At 45.9% G+C, this 19435-nt stretch overlaps 1 protein-coding gene across 5 annotated transcripts in view; it reads left to right on the top strand.

Annotated features, from left to right (window-relative positions):
• Positions 1-5830: 5830 nt before the first annotated feature.
• The window catches only part of LOC147104952 (breakpoint cluster region protein), an 859255-nt gene continuing 845650 nt past the window's right edge, over positions 5831-19435 (top strand). For 2 of the 5 annotated variants that reach the window (XM_085962101.1, XM_085962100.1), the window contains exon 1: positions 5834-7512. In XM_085962101.1, the coding sequence (XP_085818227.1) occupies positions 6057-7512 (1456 nt within the window). In that variant the 5' untranslated portion in view covers positions 5834-6056. Of the gene's footprint in view, positions 7513-19435 lie in introns of all 5 variants that reach the window. The other 3 variants (XM_085962103.1, XM_085962106.1, XM_085962102.1) reach the window with 3 other exon arrangements.

Genomic DNA, 19435 nt, shown 5'->3' with positions numbered 1-19435 from the left:
GCAGTCTCAGATTGATATCACGCAAGCACTGACTGCTGCCATCGTCGCTGGGTCGGCCACATTTCCCTGGGGCTCTCACGGTGCTGCAGCAGACCAGCAATCTGTGCTCGAGCAGATTGCTCCGGATGCTGAGGTACTGCCCCGTGGGAGTGCCAGTGTGTCGGTCGAACAGGAAAGTGCTGTCCTCTCTCAAGATGACAGCATTCCTGCTCCCACCACTGTCACTTCCCCATTGCACTTGCCACCGCCTGCAACACAGCCAGCCCAGACTACTGCCGCCCATGCAGTTAGTGCAGTCTGCAGCCGGGGCCTCCAGGCCCAGAGCTGGTCAAGGGCGTCCTTCAAGGGCATCTGTAGTCTCTGCATCTGACATTCAGCAGCCTTCCACCAGCCTTGCTGCAGCCACTGGGGCCCCATTACGGAGGAGCAATGGGGTGGGAAGGGGAGGTGCGCGGGGGATGGAGATCACACTCGAAGGGCAAACAGTAGATCTAAATAAATAGTGAGAATGTTTGTAGTAAAGGTCGAGGTTCGTGTGATTACATTTGTTTACTGTTTTGCCATTTATCTCCAGTTTGTGAGAACCAGTTCTGTTAATTCATGATTTGTTGTGTTTGTTTCTAATTGTTTGTCCTGAATAAATGACACACAGAGTTTGTTAAAGGAAAAAGTTGTTGCATTCTAAATTTACATTTTTGGCCTTTGGAATCATTCCAGCTTTGGCCGGCAATAGGGATTGTGGGTTGCCTTCCATGATGTTGTCCTCCATGCCAGAAGCCATCTTCTGAGTAGTGGCCTAGAAGCGGCTTATCAGCCGTTGACGGACGGCCCTTGCAGTGGCAACATTGTGTGCCTCCCTCCCACGTTGATGCTGTTGCTGATCATCCTCCTCATCCTCCTCCTCTTCCTCAGCTGGTGCACCAAACCCTGGTGGCATTGGCTGGGTCCTCAGGATTGCCAGATTGTGAAGCATGCAGCACACAACTATGAAGAGGGAGGCTCGCTCAGGAGAGTACTGGAGGGCTCCTCCTGAGTGGTCTAGACAGCGGAACCGTTGCTTGAGCATGCCGATCGTCTGCTCAATTATGTTCCTGGTGGCGATATGGCTCTCATTATAACGGGAGGCACTATTCAACCAAATTTTTCTCCCATAGAGTCATAACGGCACAGAAGGAGGCCATTTGGCCCATCGAGGCCGTACCGGCTCTCTGGAGAGCAATCCAGTCTCATTCCCCCGCTCTATCCCCGTAGTGCTCACGTGCCTATCCAGTCTCCCCCCGAGTGTCTCCACTTCCACCACTTACGTCGGCAGCGAGTTCCAGGTCATCACCACTCGCTGCGTAAAAAAGGTTTTCCTCACATCCCCCCTGTATCTCTTGCCCAAAACCTTAAATCTGTGACCCCTAGTCCTTGTACCATCAACTAGTGGGAACAGCCTTACCCTGTCTAGCCTATCCAAACCCGTCATAATCTTGTACACCTCTATCAAATCACCGCTCAACCTCCTTTGCTCTAATGAAAACAAATCCAGCTTCTCCAACCTGTCCTTATAGCTAAGATCCCCCATCCCCGGAACCATTCTGGTAAATCTCCTCTGCACCCTCTCAAGTGCCTTCACATCCTTCCTAAAGTGTGGTGACCAGAACTGGACGCAATACGACAGTTGTGGCTGAACCAGCGCTTTATAAAGGTTCAGCATAACTTCTCTACTTTTGTACTCAATACCTCTATTTATGAAGCCCAAGATCCCAAATGCTTTGTTAACCACTCTCTCAATATGTCCTGCCACCTTCAGGGACCTATGCATATTAACTCCCAGGTCCCTCTGTCCCTGCACACTCTTTAAAACTGTGCCATTAAGTGTATATTGCCTTTCCCTGTTCCTTCTGCCAAAATGCATCACCTCACACTCCTCTGTATTAAATTCTATCTGCCACTTGTCTGCCCATTCTGCTAGCCTTTCTATGTCCTGTTTCAGTTGATTGATAGCATCATCACTATTTGCCACACCCCCAAGTTTGGTGTCATCGGCAAATTTAGAAATTCTACTCTGTATTCCAATATCCAGGCCATTTATATATATCAAAAAATGCAGTGGCCCCAGCACTGACCCCTGGGGAACACCACTGTCTACCATCCTCCAGTCTGAAAAACAGCCATTTACCACAACTCACTGTTTTCTGTCCTTAAGCCAATTCCTTATCCAAGCTGCCACTGACCCACCTATTCCATGAGCCTCAATTTTGTTAACCAGCCTTCCATGTGGTACTTTGTCAAACGCCTTCCGAAAATCCATGTACACAACATCCATTGCATTCCCTTCATCAATCCTCTCTGTTACTTCATCAAAAAATTCAATTAGATTAGTCAAACATGATCTGTCTTTTACAAATCTGTGTTGGCTCTCCTTAATTAAACCTCTCCAAGTGCCCGTTAATTTTTTCCTTGATCATTGTTTCTAAAACTTTACCCACCACTGATGTTAAACTGACCGGCCTGTCGTTACTAGGATTGTCCTTACACCCTTTCTTGAACAATGGTGTCACATTTGCCACTTTCCAATCCTCAGGCACCTCTCCCGCATCTAGGGAAGATTGGAAAATTATGGCAAGCCCTTCCGCTATCTCCTCCCCCAATTCCCTTCACAACCTGGGATGCAAGCCATCTGGACCAGGCGACTTATCCACTCTAAGCATACCCAGCCTTTCTAATACATCCTGTGTATCAATTTTCATCCCTTCCATTGCTTCTACCTTTTCCACTTCTACCGATATTTTGTCAGCATCCACCTCCTTAGTAAACACCGATACAAAGTACTCATTGAGTATTCTAGCCTTGCCCTGCGCCTCTAATCATATATCACCTTCTTTGTCTCTAATAGGCCCCACCCCACCTCTTACTACCCGCTTACTCTTTACATGCCGGTAGATGATTTTTGGGTTACCTTTTATGTTAACCGCCATTCTACTCTCATTCTCTCTTTGTCAATCTGATTTTCATCTTCACATCCCCTCTCAACTTATTGTATTTGGTCTGGTTCTCCCTTGAAGAACATATCTAGAAATCTGAAGTCAATATTGCCAAATGCTGAAATCGCACCACACAGCAGGTCCCGCAGCAGTTTAAAGGGAGCGACAGGATAAGGTTTCAGGGCTGAGTTCCTTCAGAACCCAGTTTGAGTCAGAAAACATTGTTGCATTCTTCTGGAAGTTATTGTACCAGCCACCTTGCCCCACCCAGTTTATAAGTTGGCTCTTTATGTGTCGAATGTCCCCAATGAGAAGCTGAAAGGGTGGAACTACTGATACAGAACTCACTTGATGGAGATCTGAAACAAGGATTATTAAACAGTGTGCATTTTATTTCTTTTTAATGCAAAACATTGTACTTAGAAGGTATTGCAGTAAAAAGTCTGAGATTGAAGTTTCCCCAGTTTGTAACTGTGCCACTGGATGGCGCACTGTACAGCGAGCAGCGAGCTCCACTCCCAGGAGACCCGCTGATTCCTGTTAAACTCACTGAAAGCTGCAGTATTAAATCACAGGAAAACTTTTCCCCTTTTTTGTAAGGTCATTTTTCCCAGTTTCCTCTCCTTCTCTCTTGAAGGCTCTGATTTTTGCTGTGGTCTAGTTGTAGTTGCCTTATGTCCTCACAACTGGGAGGTCCTTTGTGTGTGAGCCTGGACAGTGAGTGTTGGCAGGCTGCTTGACCATTGAGTGACTGTTATTGCTGAGCATGATCCTGTCTTTGACCAACAGCACACGTGGAACGGTTGAACATTGGCAGTTTATGCCCTCTTCCTAGCCCAGGTGCTGAGAGCAATGGCAACCTTTAGTGCTGCCCAGGTGAGACCAATTAGCGGAGTACAGACTGTGGGGGGGGGGGGGGAAGAAGGGGGAGGGGAAGGGGGGGGGAGAAGGGGGAGGGGGGGCGGGGGGGGAACCCAGCGATGGCCTCTTACAAAAGAGCGGGACAGGTAAAGACCAGCTGTTCCATCGAGCCTGTCCTATACTGTCATAGTGTAACTTTTGCACATTGTTAGCACAATCTGTGGCCAACCCTTTCCTCCCCCACCCACCTGCAATCTCCTGGGAGAGGCAAAAAGACAGGCAAAAATAACCTTAGATCAATTTTGTGAAAAAAGGCTAGGAATTTCCTCTCCGACCCCTGAAAATGATCAAACAAGCTCCAGGAGACCACGTTGTCTGGGAGACACATTCCCCAATACCCCTACCTTCTATGTGCAGTTATTTTGGTCACACTCAGAATCTCATCCAGCTCCCTTTCAAATGCTTTCAGTGACCTGGGAGGTCTAAGCGCCCCAGCACCTTAGCGAGCAGCGCAATCCCTCACAGAAGCATTACTGAAATGCCGACTATTGTCACAACCCTGACATCAGAAACCATTCTTGGAGAAATTACATCTTCAAACTTTAACAAACATAGGCAATAAAATGGATCTTGTAATTCCAATAATTTTGGTATTCAATACGTTGCCACAACTTTGGACAAAAAAATGTTTACTTCAAAATTCCAAATATCATTAAAAAAGTATTTATGGGTGTCGACCTTGACACAGTTGGTAGCACTCTCGACTCGGAGTCACAAAGTTGTGGGTTCAACTCCACTCCAGAGAATTGAGCATATAATGTAGTACTGAGGGAGTGCTGCAGTGTCAGATGAGACGTTAAACTGAGGTGCCGTCTGCACTCTCAGGTGGATGCAAAAGATTCCATGGCACTATTTGTAGAAGAGTAGGGGAGTTCTTACCAGTGTCCTGACCAATATTTACCCCACATCGAACACCACTAAAACAGACTATCTGGCCATTTGTCTCAGTGCTGTTTGTGGGAGCTTGCTGTGTGCAAATTGGCTGCTGCGTTTCCTGCATTACAACAGTGACTACACTTCAAAAGCACTTCATTGGCTGTAAATCACTTTGGGACGTCCTGAGGTCATGAAAGGCGCTGGAGAAACGCAAGTCTTTTTTTTACGCCAAAAAGCACAGGAGTGGGGTTGGCTGTGATGCCGATGGTTGAACAGCTGGCCAGATTCACACGTGAAGAACGGCCGCTGGGGAAGGCTTTCTGCACCCAGGGGCCTGAATCTCAGCGAGAGCCAGCATCTTCAGGAGAGATTGGGGGGAAAAGACTGAGGGAGAAAAAAAAAATCAAGAAATAACAACAGAAAATGCTGGAAAAACTCAGCAGGCCAGGCAATATCCGTGGAGAGAAATTAGAGTCAACGTTTCGGGTCAAAACCCTTTATCAAGACTAAAGAGGCACAGGGAATGAAATAGATTACGAGGCCAGGCTGGGAGAGAACAAAAGAGAAGTGAAGAGACATTAAGAGGTATTCAAAACGAGACGAGATGGTGATAGGACTAGTGGAGACAAAGACAGCTCTAGATTAGGTGTGAAATGCGCTGGCAGAATGGGAGACAGCTGCCATGTGGGAGAGAGAAAAAAAGGAAAAGGGGTGAGGGGGAGGGAAAAACCAAAACAAAGGTGTGGATAAAAAATATAAGTAAAAATGTAATAGGGGCCGAGGTTATGATCTGAAATTGTTGAACTTGATCTTGAGTCTGGAAGGCTGTAAAGTGCCTAATCGGAAGATGAGGTGCTGTTCCTCGAGTTTACCTTGAGCTTCTGTGAAACAATGCAAGAGGCCGAGGACGGTGAGGTCCGAGTGGGAATGGGGCGGTGAATTAAATCCAGCCCCGTCCCCTCCGCGCGGCACTTCCCTTTTAACTGGGTAGGCGGGGCGGGAGAGCCCCCGCCGCTGATTGGCCGCTGCTGCTGTCACTCACCCGCTGGGCCCGGCCCAGCCCGCCTTGCCGCTCTGGTGCTGGTGGCGCGAGGAGGATGGGAGCGAGGAGCGGAGCGGGCATCAGCAACCGCCGCCAGTAACGGCAGCGCGCCCTTCGGCCAGTGCAGCCGGGAGTGAGGGGAGAGCAGCCAGGTCCGGTCTGGTCCAGTCCGGCCCCCGTGCGCCAGGTCATTGTTCCAGTGTGTGGATGAGTCGCCTTTGCCCCCGTTGTTCGGCCGCCCCCGTGTGATGAAAATGGTGGAGCCGGTGGGATTCGTGGAAGCCTGGAAGGCTCAGTTCCCCGAGTCCGCGCCGCCCAAGATGGAGCTGAGGAGCGTCGGCGACATCGAGCAGGAGCTGGAGAGCTGTAAGTGCAGCATTCGGAAGCTGGAGCTGGAGGTGAACAAGGAGCGGTTCCGCATGATCTACCTGCAGACTCTGCTGGCCAAGGAGAAGAAGAGCTATGACAAGCAAAGATGGGGCTTCAGGAAATCCTCGGTCCTGGGGGAGCAAGCGGGCACCGAGCAGCCTCAGGACCACTCGCATCAGCAGCCTGCCCCCGGGGAAGGGGAAGAAGGGGAGGGGGATGGGGAGAAAACCAAGTATCACCCTGGAGAGGACAATTCAAAGAGGCACCCAGGGGGAGAGGAGGGTTTGGTGGACACCAGGAGTGAGGTGGAAGGTTCGCCAACCAGGCAGAGGGCATCCTCAATGAGGAGGGCAGTGGCGATGCCAGAGAGGGATACAGGGCGAGGTTTCAGCCAGGATTGTGAGCAGATGGAGAGGAAGGATAAAGCCGCAGCTGGCACAAGTGTAGCTGCGTTGAGGTCCAATTTTGAAAGGATCAAAAGGACCAATTCCCACTCTGCCGGGGATGGGAAAGGTATGGAGAAGCCTCTGTATGTCAACGTGGAGTACCACCATGAGAAAGGGTTGGTGAAAGTCAATGACAAGGAGGTATCGGACAAGATCAGTACAATTGGGAGTCAGGCCATGCAGATGGAACGGAAGAGGTCGTTGCACTCTTTCCCTGGCACTGCGGGATCAGCGGATTATCGCAAGCCTGTGTACAGAGGTAGGTCCACAGACAGCAGCTGTGGGTATGACCCAGAGTATGACGACGTGGATCTTAATCCCAGATTCTTGAAGGATAATCTTATCCGTGCCACCGCCAATGGTGGCAAACCAGACAAGGTACCTTGGCAGCAAGAATTCCAACCATATGAAAGTGTTTATATTGGTGGAATGATGCAGGATAGTGATGGTAAACCCAGTGCTGGCTTGAGAGAATATGGAAGGCTCCAGAGCGCTACAGATCTTGAGAAACATCTAACATGGCCTCGGAGGTCCTATTCACCTGGTAGTGCTGATGATGTTGGTGGAGGCTATACTCCAGACTGCAGTTCTAATGAAAATTTAACTTCGAGCGAGGACGATTTTTCTTCTGGTCAGTCAAGTCACGTTTCCCCCAGCCCCACCACCTATCGTATTTTTAGAGAGAAAAGTCGGTCTCCTTCTCAAAACTCTCAGCAGTCGTTTGATAGTAGTAGTCCACCCACCCCACAGTCACAAAAGAGGCACAAGCACCAGGTTACTATACAGGAAGCAACAATAGTTGGTCTCAGGAAACCAGGACAGATTTGGGCTACTGAAGCTGACCTTGCCCAGAGGAGTACTCAAGAGGACAGTTTCCATGGAGACCCAGGTAACCAACTTTTCAATTGCTTATTCTGTTTTCTCAGAAAAATCCTATTGCGGTGTAAGCCAGCAGCGAGTATGCTGCTGGTACCACATGCAGTTGCTGTTTTTCGAGCAGGGTTGTAGGTTAGTTTGTTAACATTGACGATTTTTAACTATTTCACTTGCAGCAGTCTGAACCCAAAGCAAGATCATGAGAAATTTAGAAAAATGTCTTGAAAACCACCTGTTTTGTATAACTAGATGCAACATACAGATTAAGGTCTGATCCACTAGTTAAGAAAACTAAAGTTCAAATATCCAATTATAGTTGGTGGGGATTTGAAGATTAGCGTGAACTAATGGGCTGTTGAGGTGATGATCATTGAATTCAAATCTTGCCAATGATATGTTTGAATGAAAGAAAGAAGAACTAAGTAAAATGTAAGGCCAGAGTATTCTCAAATTTATATGATTAATGTAAGATTCACAGAGCAGATGTGCTGTAAAACTGCTTTTCCTGCAGAGTATTAGTTACCTTTTATACAGTACGTTTGTCAGTTATGCAGGCACTGTTATTTCCAAAGAACTGCGATTGCTGGGCTTGAGACAGCTCATCTTGGAAAGACTTGCACAGGAAGCCGTCATTCCTGCTACAGTGTAAATGTTTACAAATTGAGTTGGCAGAGTGAGGTTACATTAAGGGTATGTGTTTCTGAGCTGTTGAACCAGGGCGTGGTCTTTTAATGTGTTTTTCTCAAGTTTTATATACCTAGTAAAATGATTACTTCCTTTTTCCCCATCCCAGGAAGAGTTTGAACTATCCTTTCATTAATGACTATTATATAGATTTTTTAAAAATGATGTATATTTTTTCACATTACACATTTTTAAGAACAATCAATTTATTAATTACCAACCCACAGTTTATTGATTCTGAATATTTTGTCCCTTTCTAGTCTTGGCTGAGCCCTGTTCATCTACTTCAAACCAAAGCACGGCACTAATTCTTATTTAGCAGTGCTTTTTGCAAGCAGACTTACTGGTAACCAAAATTACATTCATCAGGAAAATAATTGTATTTAGTGTGAGTCTGCCACACTCCTGAAGTCATGCTTCAAAGTATCAAGCTGTTACATATGTGAAATAATCTTTTAAAAAGAGAAGTTACTTCATGACAAAAGGTAAATCGTGCTTGACTAATCTACTGGAATTTTTTGTAACTGGTAGAATAGATAAAGGAGAACCAGTGGATGTGATGTATTTGGACTTTCAGAAGGCTTTCGATAAGGTCCTGCATAAGAGATTAGCGTGTAAAGTTAAAGCACATGGGATTGGGGGTAAGGTACTGACTTGGATAGAGAACTGGTTGGCAGACAGGAAGCAAAGAGTTGGAATAAACGGGTCTTTTTCCAAGTGGCAGGCAGTGACTACTGGGGAACTGCAGGGATTGGTGCTAGGACCCCAGCTATTCACAATCACAGATCACAGAAATCACAGAAACCCCACAGTGCAGATAGAGGCCATTTCGGCCCATCGAGCCTGCACCGACACATATGCCACCCGATCCCCGTAACCCCTACACATATCCCACCCTATCCCCGTAACCCCACATATTTAATCCCCCTAACACTAAGGGTCAATTTATCATAGCCAATCAACCTAACCCGCACATCTTTGGACAATATAAATGATCTAGACGAGGGAACTAGATGTAATATCTCCAAGTTTGCAGATGACACAAAGCTGGGTGGGCATGTGTGCTGTGAGGAGGATGCCAAGAAACTCCAGTACGATTTGGACAGGTTGGGTGATTGGGCAGATGCAGTATAATGTGGATAAATAAGAGGTTATCCACTTTGGTGGCAAAAACAGGAAGGCAGATTATTAACTGAACGGCCATAGATTGGGAGAAGGGAAAGTGCAACGAGACCTAGGTGTCCTTGTGCACCAGTCGCTGAAGGTAAGCATGCAGGTGCAGCAGGCGGTTAAGAAGGCAAATGGTATGTTGGCCTTCATAGCGAGAGGATTAGAGTACAGGAGCAAGGATGTCTTTCTGCAGTTGTACAGGGCCTTGGTGAGACCACACCTTGAGTATTGTGTGCAGTTTTGGTCGCCTTATCTGAGGAAGGATGTTCTTGCCATGGAGGGAGTGCAGCGAAGATTCACCAGACTGATACCTGGGATGGCAGGAATGACGTATGAGGAGAGATTGGGTCGATTGGGCTTATATTTGCTGGAGTTTAGAAGAATGAGAGGGGATCTCATTGAAACTTGTAAAATTCTAACAGGACTAGACAGACTAGATGCAGGAAGGATGTTCCCGATGGTCGGGGAGTCCAGAACCAGGGGTCACAGTCTAAGGATAAAGGGGTAAGCCATTTAGAACAGAGATGAGGAGGAATTTCTTCACCTAGAGAGTGGTGAACCTGTGGAATTCTCTGCCACAAAAGGCAGTTGAGGCCAATTCATCAAATATATTCAAAAGGAGTTGGATATATTTCTTCAGGCTCAAGGGATATGGGGAGAAAGCAGGGACAGGGTACTGAATTTGGATGATCAGCCATGATCTCATTGAATGGCGGAGCAGGCTTGAGGGGCCGAATGGCCTACTCCTCCTATCTTCTATGTTTCTATGTCTGTGACGGGGGTGGGGTTGAGGTTGGGGGAAGAGAGAGAGAGAGAGAGAGAGAGAGAGTCCAGAGCAATGGGGCATAACCTTAAAGTTAGAGCTACACTATTCAGAGGTGATGTCAGAAAGCATGTCTTCACACTAAGGGTGGTGGAAATCTGGAACTCTTCCCCCAAAAAGCTGTTGAGGCTAGGTCAATTGAAAATGTCAAAACTTAGTTTAGGCAAGGGTATTAAGGGTTATGGAACCAAGGCAGATAGATGGAGTTAAGATACAGATAGATCAGCCTTGATCTAATTGAATGGCGGAACAGGCTCAAGGGACTGTATCTACGTTCCTATTCCTATAATGACTCTTCTGATCGGGAGCCATAAATTTGCAATTGCTCTCTAACCATAGGAATTTACAATTGCTTGATTTGCCTACCTGAATAGTGGCCGTAAAGAGGCAGGCCAGGTTAGCAGCTAAATATCACACAACCCCACTACCACAGACCCTGGAATATCTGAGCATCTGCTGATGTATTTAGAAACATTATAAAAAATATTATATAATGGCAGATCCTTTGGAAAATTCCAAGCCATCATCATCTAAGTATTATCTTAGAATATATTTTTAAAATCCCTATTCTTTTTATGCTCCGTGTTGTTGCTAGGATTTCAGTAAATGGTGAATATGTGCAATTTTTATACTTTACCCACTTGAGGTTGCTCATTTAGGAGCAGTTTTGTGGGCCCACTTCCAACTGGGATGAGGCTGACCACCCAGCAGTCTAAGAAGATACGGGTACGGTAGTGTAGTTGTTATGTGCCTGGACTAATAATCCGGAGATTCCCATCATGGCAGTTTCTGAATTTGAATTCAGTTTTAAAAACTAAACAATTAATTAGTCTAGAATAAAAAGCTAGTATCAGTAATAGTGACCATGAAGCTGTCGTAAAAACCCAACTGGTTCACAAATGTCCTTTTTAAGGCAGGGAACCTGCTGTCCTTACCTGATCTGGCCTATATGTGACTCCAGACCCACAGCAATGTGGTTGACTCTTAATTGCCCTCTGAAATGGCCTAGCAAGCCACTCAGTTGTATCAAACTGCTACAAAGCAGCTATAATCAGAATAAAACTGGAAGGACCACTCTGCTTCGACTGAGGCATCGGATTTGGATATGAAAAGGCACACCCGGCCCAGTCGACCCTGCAAAGTTCTCCTCACTAACATCTGGGGATTTGTGCCAAAGTTGGGAGAGCTTTCCCACAGACTTGTAATACTCTCAGAATCGTACCTATCAGCCAACAGCCCAAACTCCTCCATCACCACTCCAGAGGTGGCACCATAGTGGTATACATTCAGGAGGGAGTGGCCCTGGGCGTCCTCAACATTGACTCCGGACCCTATGAAGTCTTGTGGTATCAAACGTGGGCAAGGAAACCTCCTGCTGATTACCACCTACCTCCCTCATCTGATGAATCCGCACTCCTCCATGTTGACCACCGCTTGAAAGAAGCACTGAGGCTGGGTGGGGTGGGGGTGGGCGGCACTTCAGTGTCCACCACCGAGTGGCTCGGTAGTATCAGCATTGTCCGAGCTGGACGAGTCCTAAAGGACATAGCTGCCAAACTCGGCTTGCGGCAGGTGGTGAGGGAACCAACACTGGACTTCGTCCACACCAATCTACCTGTCGCAGATGCATCTGTTCATGACTATTGGTAGATCAAGCAGCTCAAAACTGGGCATCCATGAGGTGCTGAGAGGCATCAGCTGCAGCAGAATTGTATTCCACCACAATTTGTAACCTCATGACCCGGCATGTCGCTGAGTCATTGAATATATTCAAGGCAGAGATAGACAGATATTTGAGCTACAGGGGAGTCGAGGGTTATGGGGAGCGGGTGGGAAAGTGGAGTTGAGGCCAAGATCAGATCAGCCATGATCTTATTGAATGACTGAGCAGGCTCAAGGGGCCGAATGGCCCACTCCTGCTCCTGTTTCTTATGTTCTTATGTTGTACATAAGAACAGTACCAGTACCATCATGCTAGGTGACCAACTCTGGTTCAATGAGGAGTATAGAAGAGTATGCCATGCGCAGCAACAGGTGTACCTGAAAATGAGGTGCCAACTTGGTGAAGCTACAGCACAATACTACGTGCATGCTATAGACAGAGCTAAGCGATCCCGCAGCCAACAGATCCGATCAAAGCTCTGCAGTCCTGCCGCATCCAGTCGTGAATGGTCGTGGACAATTAAACAACTAATGGGATGAACCATGAACATCCTCATCCTCAGTGATGGCGGAGCCCAGCATGTGAGTGCAAAAGACAAGGCTGAAGTGTTTGCAACGATCTCCAACCAGAAGTGCTGAGTCGATGATCCATTTTCGCCTCCTCCTGAGGTGCTCATCATCACAGAAGCCAGTTTTCAGCCAATTTGATTCACTCCACGTGATATCAAGAAACGGTTGAGCATACTGAATACAGCAAAGGCTCCGACAACATTCTGACTGTAGTACTGAAGACCTGTCCTCCGGAACTTGCCGCGCCTCTAGCTAAGCTGTTCCGTTGTACAGCTACAACACTGGCATCTACCCGACAGTGGAAAACTGCCCAGGTATGACCTGTTCACAAAAAGCAGGACAAATCCAATCTGACCAATTACTGCCCCATCAGCCTACTCGCAATCATCAGCAAAGTGTTGTCGACAGTCCTTTCAAGTAGCACTTGCTCATCAATAACCTGCTCACCGACGCTAAGTTAGAATTCTACCAGGACCACTCGGCTCCAGACGCCATTACAGCCTTGGTCCAAACATGGACAAAAGAGCTGAATGCCAGAGCTGAAGTGAGAGTGACTGCCCTTGACAACAAGGCAGCATTTGACAGAGTGTGGTGAAAAGGAGCCCTAGTAAAACTGAAGTCAGTGGGGATCAGGGGAAAAGTCTCCACTGACTGGAGTCATACTTAGGCCATTCAAGTGGGGGGAGAGAAAAGGAATGTTGTAGTGGTAGGGTACAGTATTGTAAGGGGGATAGATATTGTTCTCTGCAGCCAAGACCGGGAGTTCCGAAGGCTGTGTTGCCTGCCAGGGTTATGGATGTCTTCTTGCGGCTGGAGAAGAACTTGGAGTGGGAGTGGGAGGATCCAGTTATCATGGTCCAAGTAGGAACCAATGACGTTGGTAGAACTAGGAATGAGGTTCTGCTGGGAGAGTTTGAGGAGTTAGGGTCCAAATTAAAACACAGAACCACAGGTAATAATCTCTGGATTGTTACGTGAGCCACGCGCAAATTGGCATAAGGACATACAGATTAGAAGATTAAATGCGTGGCTCAAAGAGTGGTGTGGGAGGCAGGGGTTTCACTTCAAGTGGCACTGGCACCAGCACTGGGGAAAGAGGAAGCTGTTCCGTTGGGGCGGGCTCCACTTAAACCGGGCTGGGACCAATGTCCTGGTGAATCGAATAACTAGGATGGTAGATAGGGCTTGAAACGCACGAAGGTGGGATAGGAGGATTCGGGAAAGGGTAAATTCAAATGCAGTAAGAGCTATGTCAAGGCTGTAGAGCAGAGTAGCAATTTGGGTAAAAATAAGCAGAGTGGGTCAGGAAGAGTCAGAGAGCATAACAAAGGTAATAGGGCATTAGAGACCAAGGTGACACCAGAGGAAAATAGAAAAAAGTTAACACTAAAGCCACTATATCTGAATGCGTGAAGCATTCACAACAAAATAGATGATTTAATAACACAAATAGAAATAAATGGCTTTGATCCAATAGCCATTACAGAGACTTGGTTACAGAGTGACTAGGGTTGGGAACTAAATACTCCATGATACTTGACTTTTAGAAGAGATAGGCAGATTGGAAAGGGGGATGGGGGGTGGGGGTTGCTCTGATAACGGACGGGGTAAAGACAATAGAGAGAATGAATCTTAGCTCAGAAAAATCAAGATTTAGAATCATTTTGGGTGGAGCTAAGAAATGACAAGGAGCAGAAAACACTGGTGGGAGTATTTTATATGCTCCCTAACAGTGTTGGGCACAGTATAAATCAGGAAATTAGAGGTGTATGTAAGAAGGCAATACAGTAATCATGGGGGACTTTAATTTTCATAAAGACTGAGCAAACCAAATTTTCAGTAATAGTGCGGAGGGCGAGTTCATGGAATGCAATCAAGATAGTTTTCCAGATCAGTATGTCGAGGAGTCAACTAGAGAACAGGCTGTTTTAGGTAAGAACATAAGAAATAGGAGCAGGAGTAGGCCATTTGGCCCTTCGAGCCTGCTCTGCCATTCATTGAGATCATGGCTGATCTTCTGCCTCAACACCATTCACCGGCCCTATCGCCATATCCCTTGATGCCCTTACTAGTCAGAAATCTATCGACTTCTGTTTTGAATATACCCAATGACTGAGCCTCCACAGCCCTCTGGGGTAGAGAATTCCAAAGATTCACCACCCTCTGTGTGAAGAAATTTGTTCTCCTCTCAGTCCAATAAGGTGGTTAAAAAGGCATATGGAATACTTGCCTTCATTAGCTGATGCATAGAATATAAGAGCAGGGAGGTTATGATGGAGCTGTACAAAACGCTAGTTAGGCCACAGCTGGAATACTGTGCAGTTCTGGTCGCCACACTATAGGAGGGATGTGATTGCATTGGAGAGGGTGCAGATGAGATTCACCAGGATGTTACCTGGGCTGGAGCGCTTCAGCTATGAAGAGAGATTGGACAGGCTGGGGTTGTTTTCCTTAGAGCAGAGAAGGCTGAGGGGTGACCTGATTGAGGTGTACAAAATTATGAGGGGCATAGATAGGGTAGATAGAAAGGAACTTTTCCCCTTAGTAGAGGGGTCAATAATCAGGGGGCATAGTTTCAATGTAAGGGGCAAGATGTTTAGAGGGGATTTGAGGAAAAACCTTTTCACCCAGAGGGTGGTTGGAATCTGGAACTCACTGCCTGAAAGGGTGGTAGAGGCAGGAACCCTCATAACATTCAAGAAGCATTTAGATGAGCACTTGAAACGCCATAGCATACAAGGCTACGGACCAAGTGCTGGAAAATGGGATTAGAATAGATAGGGCTTGATGGCTGGCGCAGACATGATGGGCTGAACGGCCTCTTTCTGTGCTGTATAACTCTGACTCCTGAATGGCCTACCCTTTATCCTGAGGCTGTGGCCCCTGGTTCTAGACTCCACAGCCAAGGGAAACATTCTCCCAGCATCCACTCTATCAGATCTAGTATTGTGCAATAAGACAGGGTTAATTAATAACCTTGTAAAGGAGCCTCTGTGGGGAAAAGCGATCCTAATATGATAGAATTATATATTGAGTTTGAGAGTGATTTATTTAAGTCCGAAACTAGGGTCTTGACTCTGAACAAAGCAAACTAGCTAGGTATAAGGGGCGAGTTGACAAAGGTAGATTGGGAAACTAGATTAAAAGATATGATGGTACATAAGCAATGGCAAACATTTAATGAACAATTCATAATTGGCAATGAATATACATTCCCTTAAGGAATAAAAACCCCACGGGAAAATTAGTTCAACCGTGGCTAACGAGAAGCTAAAAATCATATTAGATTAAAGGAAGGGGCTTATAGGCACGGAATTTGCGGCCAATGGCGAAGCAAAGGCGTTTGCCGCTGGCCCCGAAATACACTTCACATAAGGATCTCGCGATCTCTGTGTTGAGAACTTCGGGTATTCTGCCATTCAATTCAAATCAACGGAGGTTAGTGGGGATCCCCTTGTGCGAGCTGCTGTGACATCAACAAGCTGTTTAAGCAGCCAATCAAAATGCTGAATTCTCACAGATAGTGAATGAGGAAGTGAGTGAGCTCTTAAAATTCTAACTTAAGAAAAATGTTAGAGAGAGCAAAACAAAGATTGGGGCTCTCACATGGGGAAAAGGCAAACCTGAAATAAAGATGAACAAACTTTAAAAAAGAATTACTTAAAAACATTTTTTTTTATATTAAATGGACAGATTTCACTCTGCACAAAATTATAATTAGTTTTTCAGTCCCTTAACCTTTGTTTAGCAGTCAATACGCTGTTAAAACCCCAGTTACACCTAATCCCTCTGGGTCTAACTTTTAGTGGGGAATTTAACAGCATAATTACTGCGGAAGAGCCAAAGTTTTCTTCAGTTTCTCTGATTTAGGTGATTACACTGATTGCCGGCTCTGTGGTGGCTGTGGGGTGGTGGGGGTGCAGTGGTTTCTAAAGCTCTCCTAATTCTCAGGCTTACTACTCTTCTTTGCAACATTATAAGCCTCTTTTAATCTAACTTCTTTAGTTAGCCACGGATGGATCACTTTTTCCGTGGAGTTTTTATTTTTCAACAGAATGTATATTCGTTGAGAATTTTGGAATATTTCTTTAAATGATTGCCACTACTTATCTACTGTCATACCTTTTAATCTAATTTCCCAATCTACCTTAGCCAACTCGCCCCTCATACCTACGTAATTGGCGGACTTAAGAATGTCACTTTCAAATTCTATCATATTATCACTCTTTCCAAGAGGATCCTTTACTATAAGATTACTAATTAACCCTGTCTCATTATACAAAACAAGATCTAAAATAGCCTGTTCCCTGGTTGCTTCCATGATGTATTATTTTATGAAACTGTCTCGAATGCATTCCATGAACTCTCCCTCCAGACTACCCTTGCCAATTTGAATCTATATGCAGATTAAATTCCCCCACAATTATTGTATTACCTTTGTTACAAACTCCTATTATTTGTTGATTACTACTTTGTCCAATGGTATAGCTACTGTTAGGGGGCGTACAAACTACTCCCACCACTGTTTTCTGCCCCGTGTTATTTCTTATCTCCACCCATACTGATTCTACTTTCTGAGCCAAGATCCTTTCTCGCTACTGACCATATGTCATCCTTAATTATCAGGGCTAACCCCCCCACCAAAAAAAACTCCCTCCTGTTTCAGTCTGGCTGTCTTTTTGATACTTCAGGCACCCTGGAATATTTAGTTCCTAACCCTGGTCACCTTGTAATGGCTATTTGATCATACCCATTATTACTATTTTTGTGCCACTAATTCGTCTACCTTGTTACGAATGTTTCAGTATTCAGGTAAAGAGCCTTTAGTTTTAACCTATTACAATTTTCCTTCCTTCCAATTTATTCACATGCACAATTACCTTTAAACTCTCTGTCCCTTCCTGTCACACTGATTATTTTCACCCAAATTGCTACTCTGCTCCATTGACTTGACTAATCTCTGTAGATTTCTAAATTTCCCCATACATGACCCCTCTCTTCCCTCCCCCCCCCCCCCCCAACACTTTTTAGTTTAAAGCCCTATCTACACCCCTAGTTATTCAGTTCACCAGGACACTGGTCCCAGCCTGTTTTAAGTCGAGACCGTCCCAACGGAACAGCTCCCTCTTTACCCAGTACTGGTGTCAGTGCCCTGTGAATCTAAAACCCCTTCCTCCGACACCACTCTTTCAGCCACACATTTAACTCTGATCTGCTTGTCCCTATGCCAATTTGCGTGTGGCTCAGGTAACAGTAGAGATTATTACCTTTGAGGTTCTGCTTTTTAATTTGGATCCTAGCTCCTCAAACTCTCTGAGCACAACCTCATTCCTAGTTCTACCTATGTTGTTGGTTCCTACGTCGACCACAACAACTGGATCCTCCCCCTCCCACTCCAAGTTCTTCTCCGGCCGCGAGGAGATATCCTTAACTCTGGCACCAGGCAGGCAACACAGTCTTCGGAGCTCCCGATCGTGGCTGCAGAGAACAGCCTCTATTCCCCTGACTATACTGTCCCCACCACTACAACATTCCTTTTCACTCCCCCCACTTGAATGGCCTCCTGTACCACGGTGCTGTGGTCAGTTTGCTTGTCTACCCTGCAGACTTTTCCTTCATCCACACAGGCAGCCAGTAACACATATATGTTAGATAAGGACAAAGGCCGAGGCTCCTCCAGCACTGCACCTGGGGTCCCCTTACCTGCCTGAGTTGCAGTCACACCCTCCTGTCACTGACCACTAGCCAGACCTGTACCACCATCTATCCTAAGGGGTGTGACTACCTCCTGGATCAAAGTGTCCAGATAACTCTTTCCCCCTCCGCCCCCCCCCCCCCCCCCCCCCCAACCACCAATGCCCCGCAATATCTGTGCCTAGGACTCCAGCTCAACAACTCTGAGCTGAAGTTCCTTGAGTTGCAGACACTTACTGCAGACGTAGTCATCTGGGATTGCCATGATCTCCGCACACCTCCCACATGCTGCAGTTGCAGCACACCTTTATAATCTTGTTTTAATTATTTAAAGTTTATTATTCAATTAACTTAGCTTACAGTTTAGCTTTTAGCTAACTAGATCTAGTTTAAGATCTAGGTAGATGAAATTAAATATTTACCTGTAACACAAAGCACTCCAAGTATTGGAGGCAAAAAGCAGCACCTCCTTCCCCCTCTTCTCTGAATTCCCACTCTCTCCAAATTCCCAAGTTCAACACTGTTTAAATGTACTCCGTTTAAGACGCTCTGTGCAGACCACATCCTAGGGTTCTAAAAGAGGTGGCTGCAGAGATCGTGGTTTGATTTTCCAGAATTCTCTCGATTCTAGAATGGTCCCCACGGATTGGAAGGTAGCAAATATAACCCTGCTAATCAAGAAAGGAGAGAGAGAAAACGGGGAGCTATAGACCAGTTAGCCTGACATCAGTAGTGGGGAAAATGAATCATTTATTAGGGACGTGGTAACAGGGCACTTAGAAAATTATAATATGATTGGGCAGAGTCATCATGGATTTAAGAAAAAGAAATTGTGATTGATGAATCTGTTATTTGAGGTTGTAACTAGCAGGGTAGATAAGGGGGAACCAGTGGATGTGGTGTATTTAGATTTTCAAAAAGCATTCGATAAAGTGCCACACAAGAGGTTATTACACAAAATTAGGGCTCATGGGATTGGGGGTAATATATTAGCATGGATTGAGGATTGGTTAACGGACAGAAAACAGAGAGTAGGAATAAACTGCCCATTTTTGGGTTGGCAGGCTGTAACTAGTGGGGTACCGCAAGGATCAGTGTTTGGGCTCAGCTATTTACAATCTATATCGATGTCTTGGATGAGGGGACTGAGTGTAATGTATCTAAGTTTGCTGACGATACAAAGCTAGGTGGAAAAGTAAGTTGTGAGGAGAACACAAAGAGGCTGCAAAGGGATATAGACAGGTTAAGTGAGTGGGCAAGAACATGGCAGATGGAATATAATGTGAAGTTATCCATTTTGGTAGGAAATATGGAAAAGCAGAATTTTTTTTAA

This window comes from Somniosus microcephalus, chromosome 19 (genome assembly GCF_052327205.1).
Source record: "Somniosus microcephalus isolate GS21.2 chromosome 19, FLI_Smic_1.0, whole genome shotgun sequence".
Lineage (NCBI taxonomy): Eukaryota > Metazoa > Chordata > Chondrichthyes > Squaliformes > Somniosidae > Somniosus > Somniosus microcephalus.
Note: the sequence above shows the minus strand (reverse complement) of the source record. Positions and strands in the feature narration are given on the sequence as shown.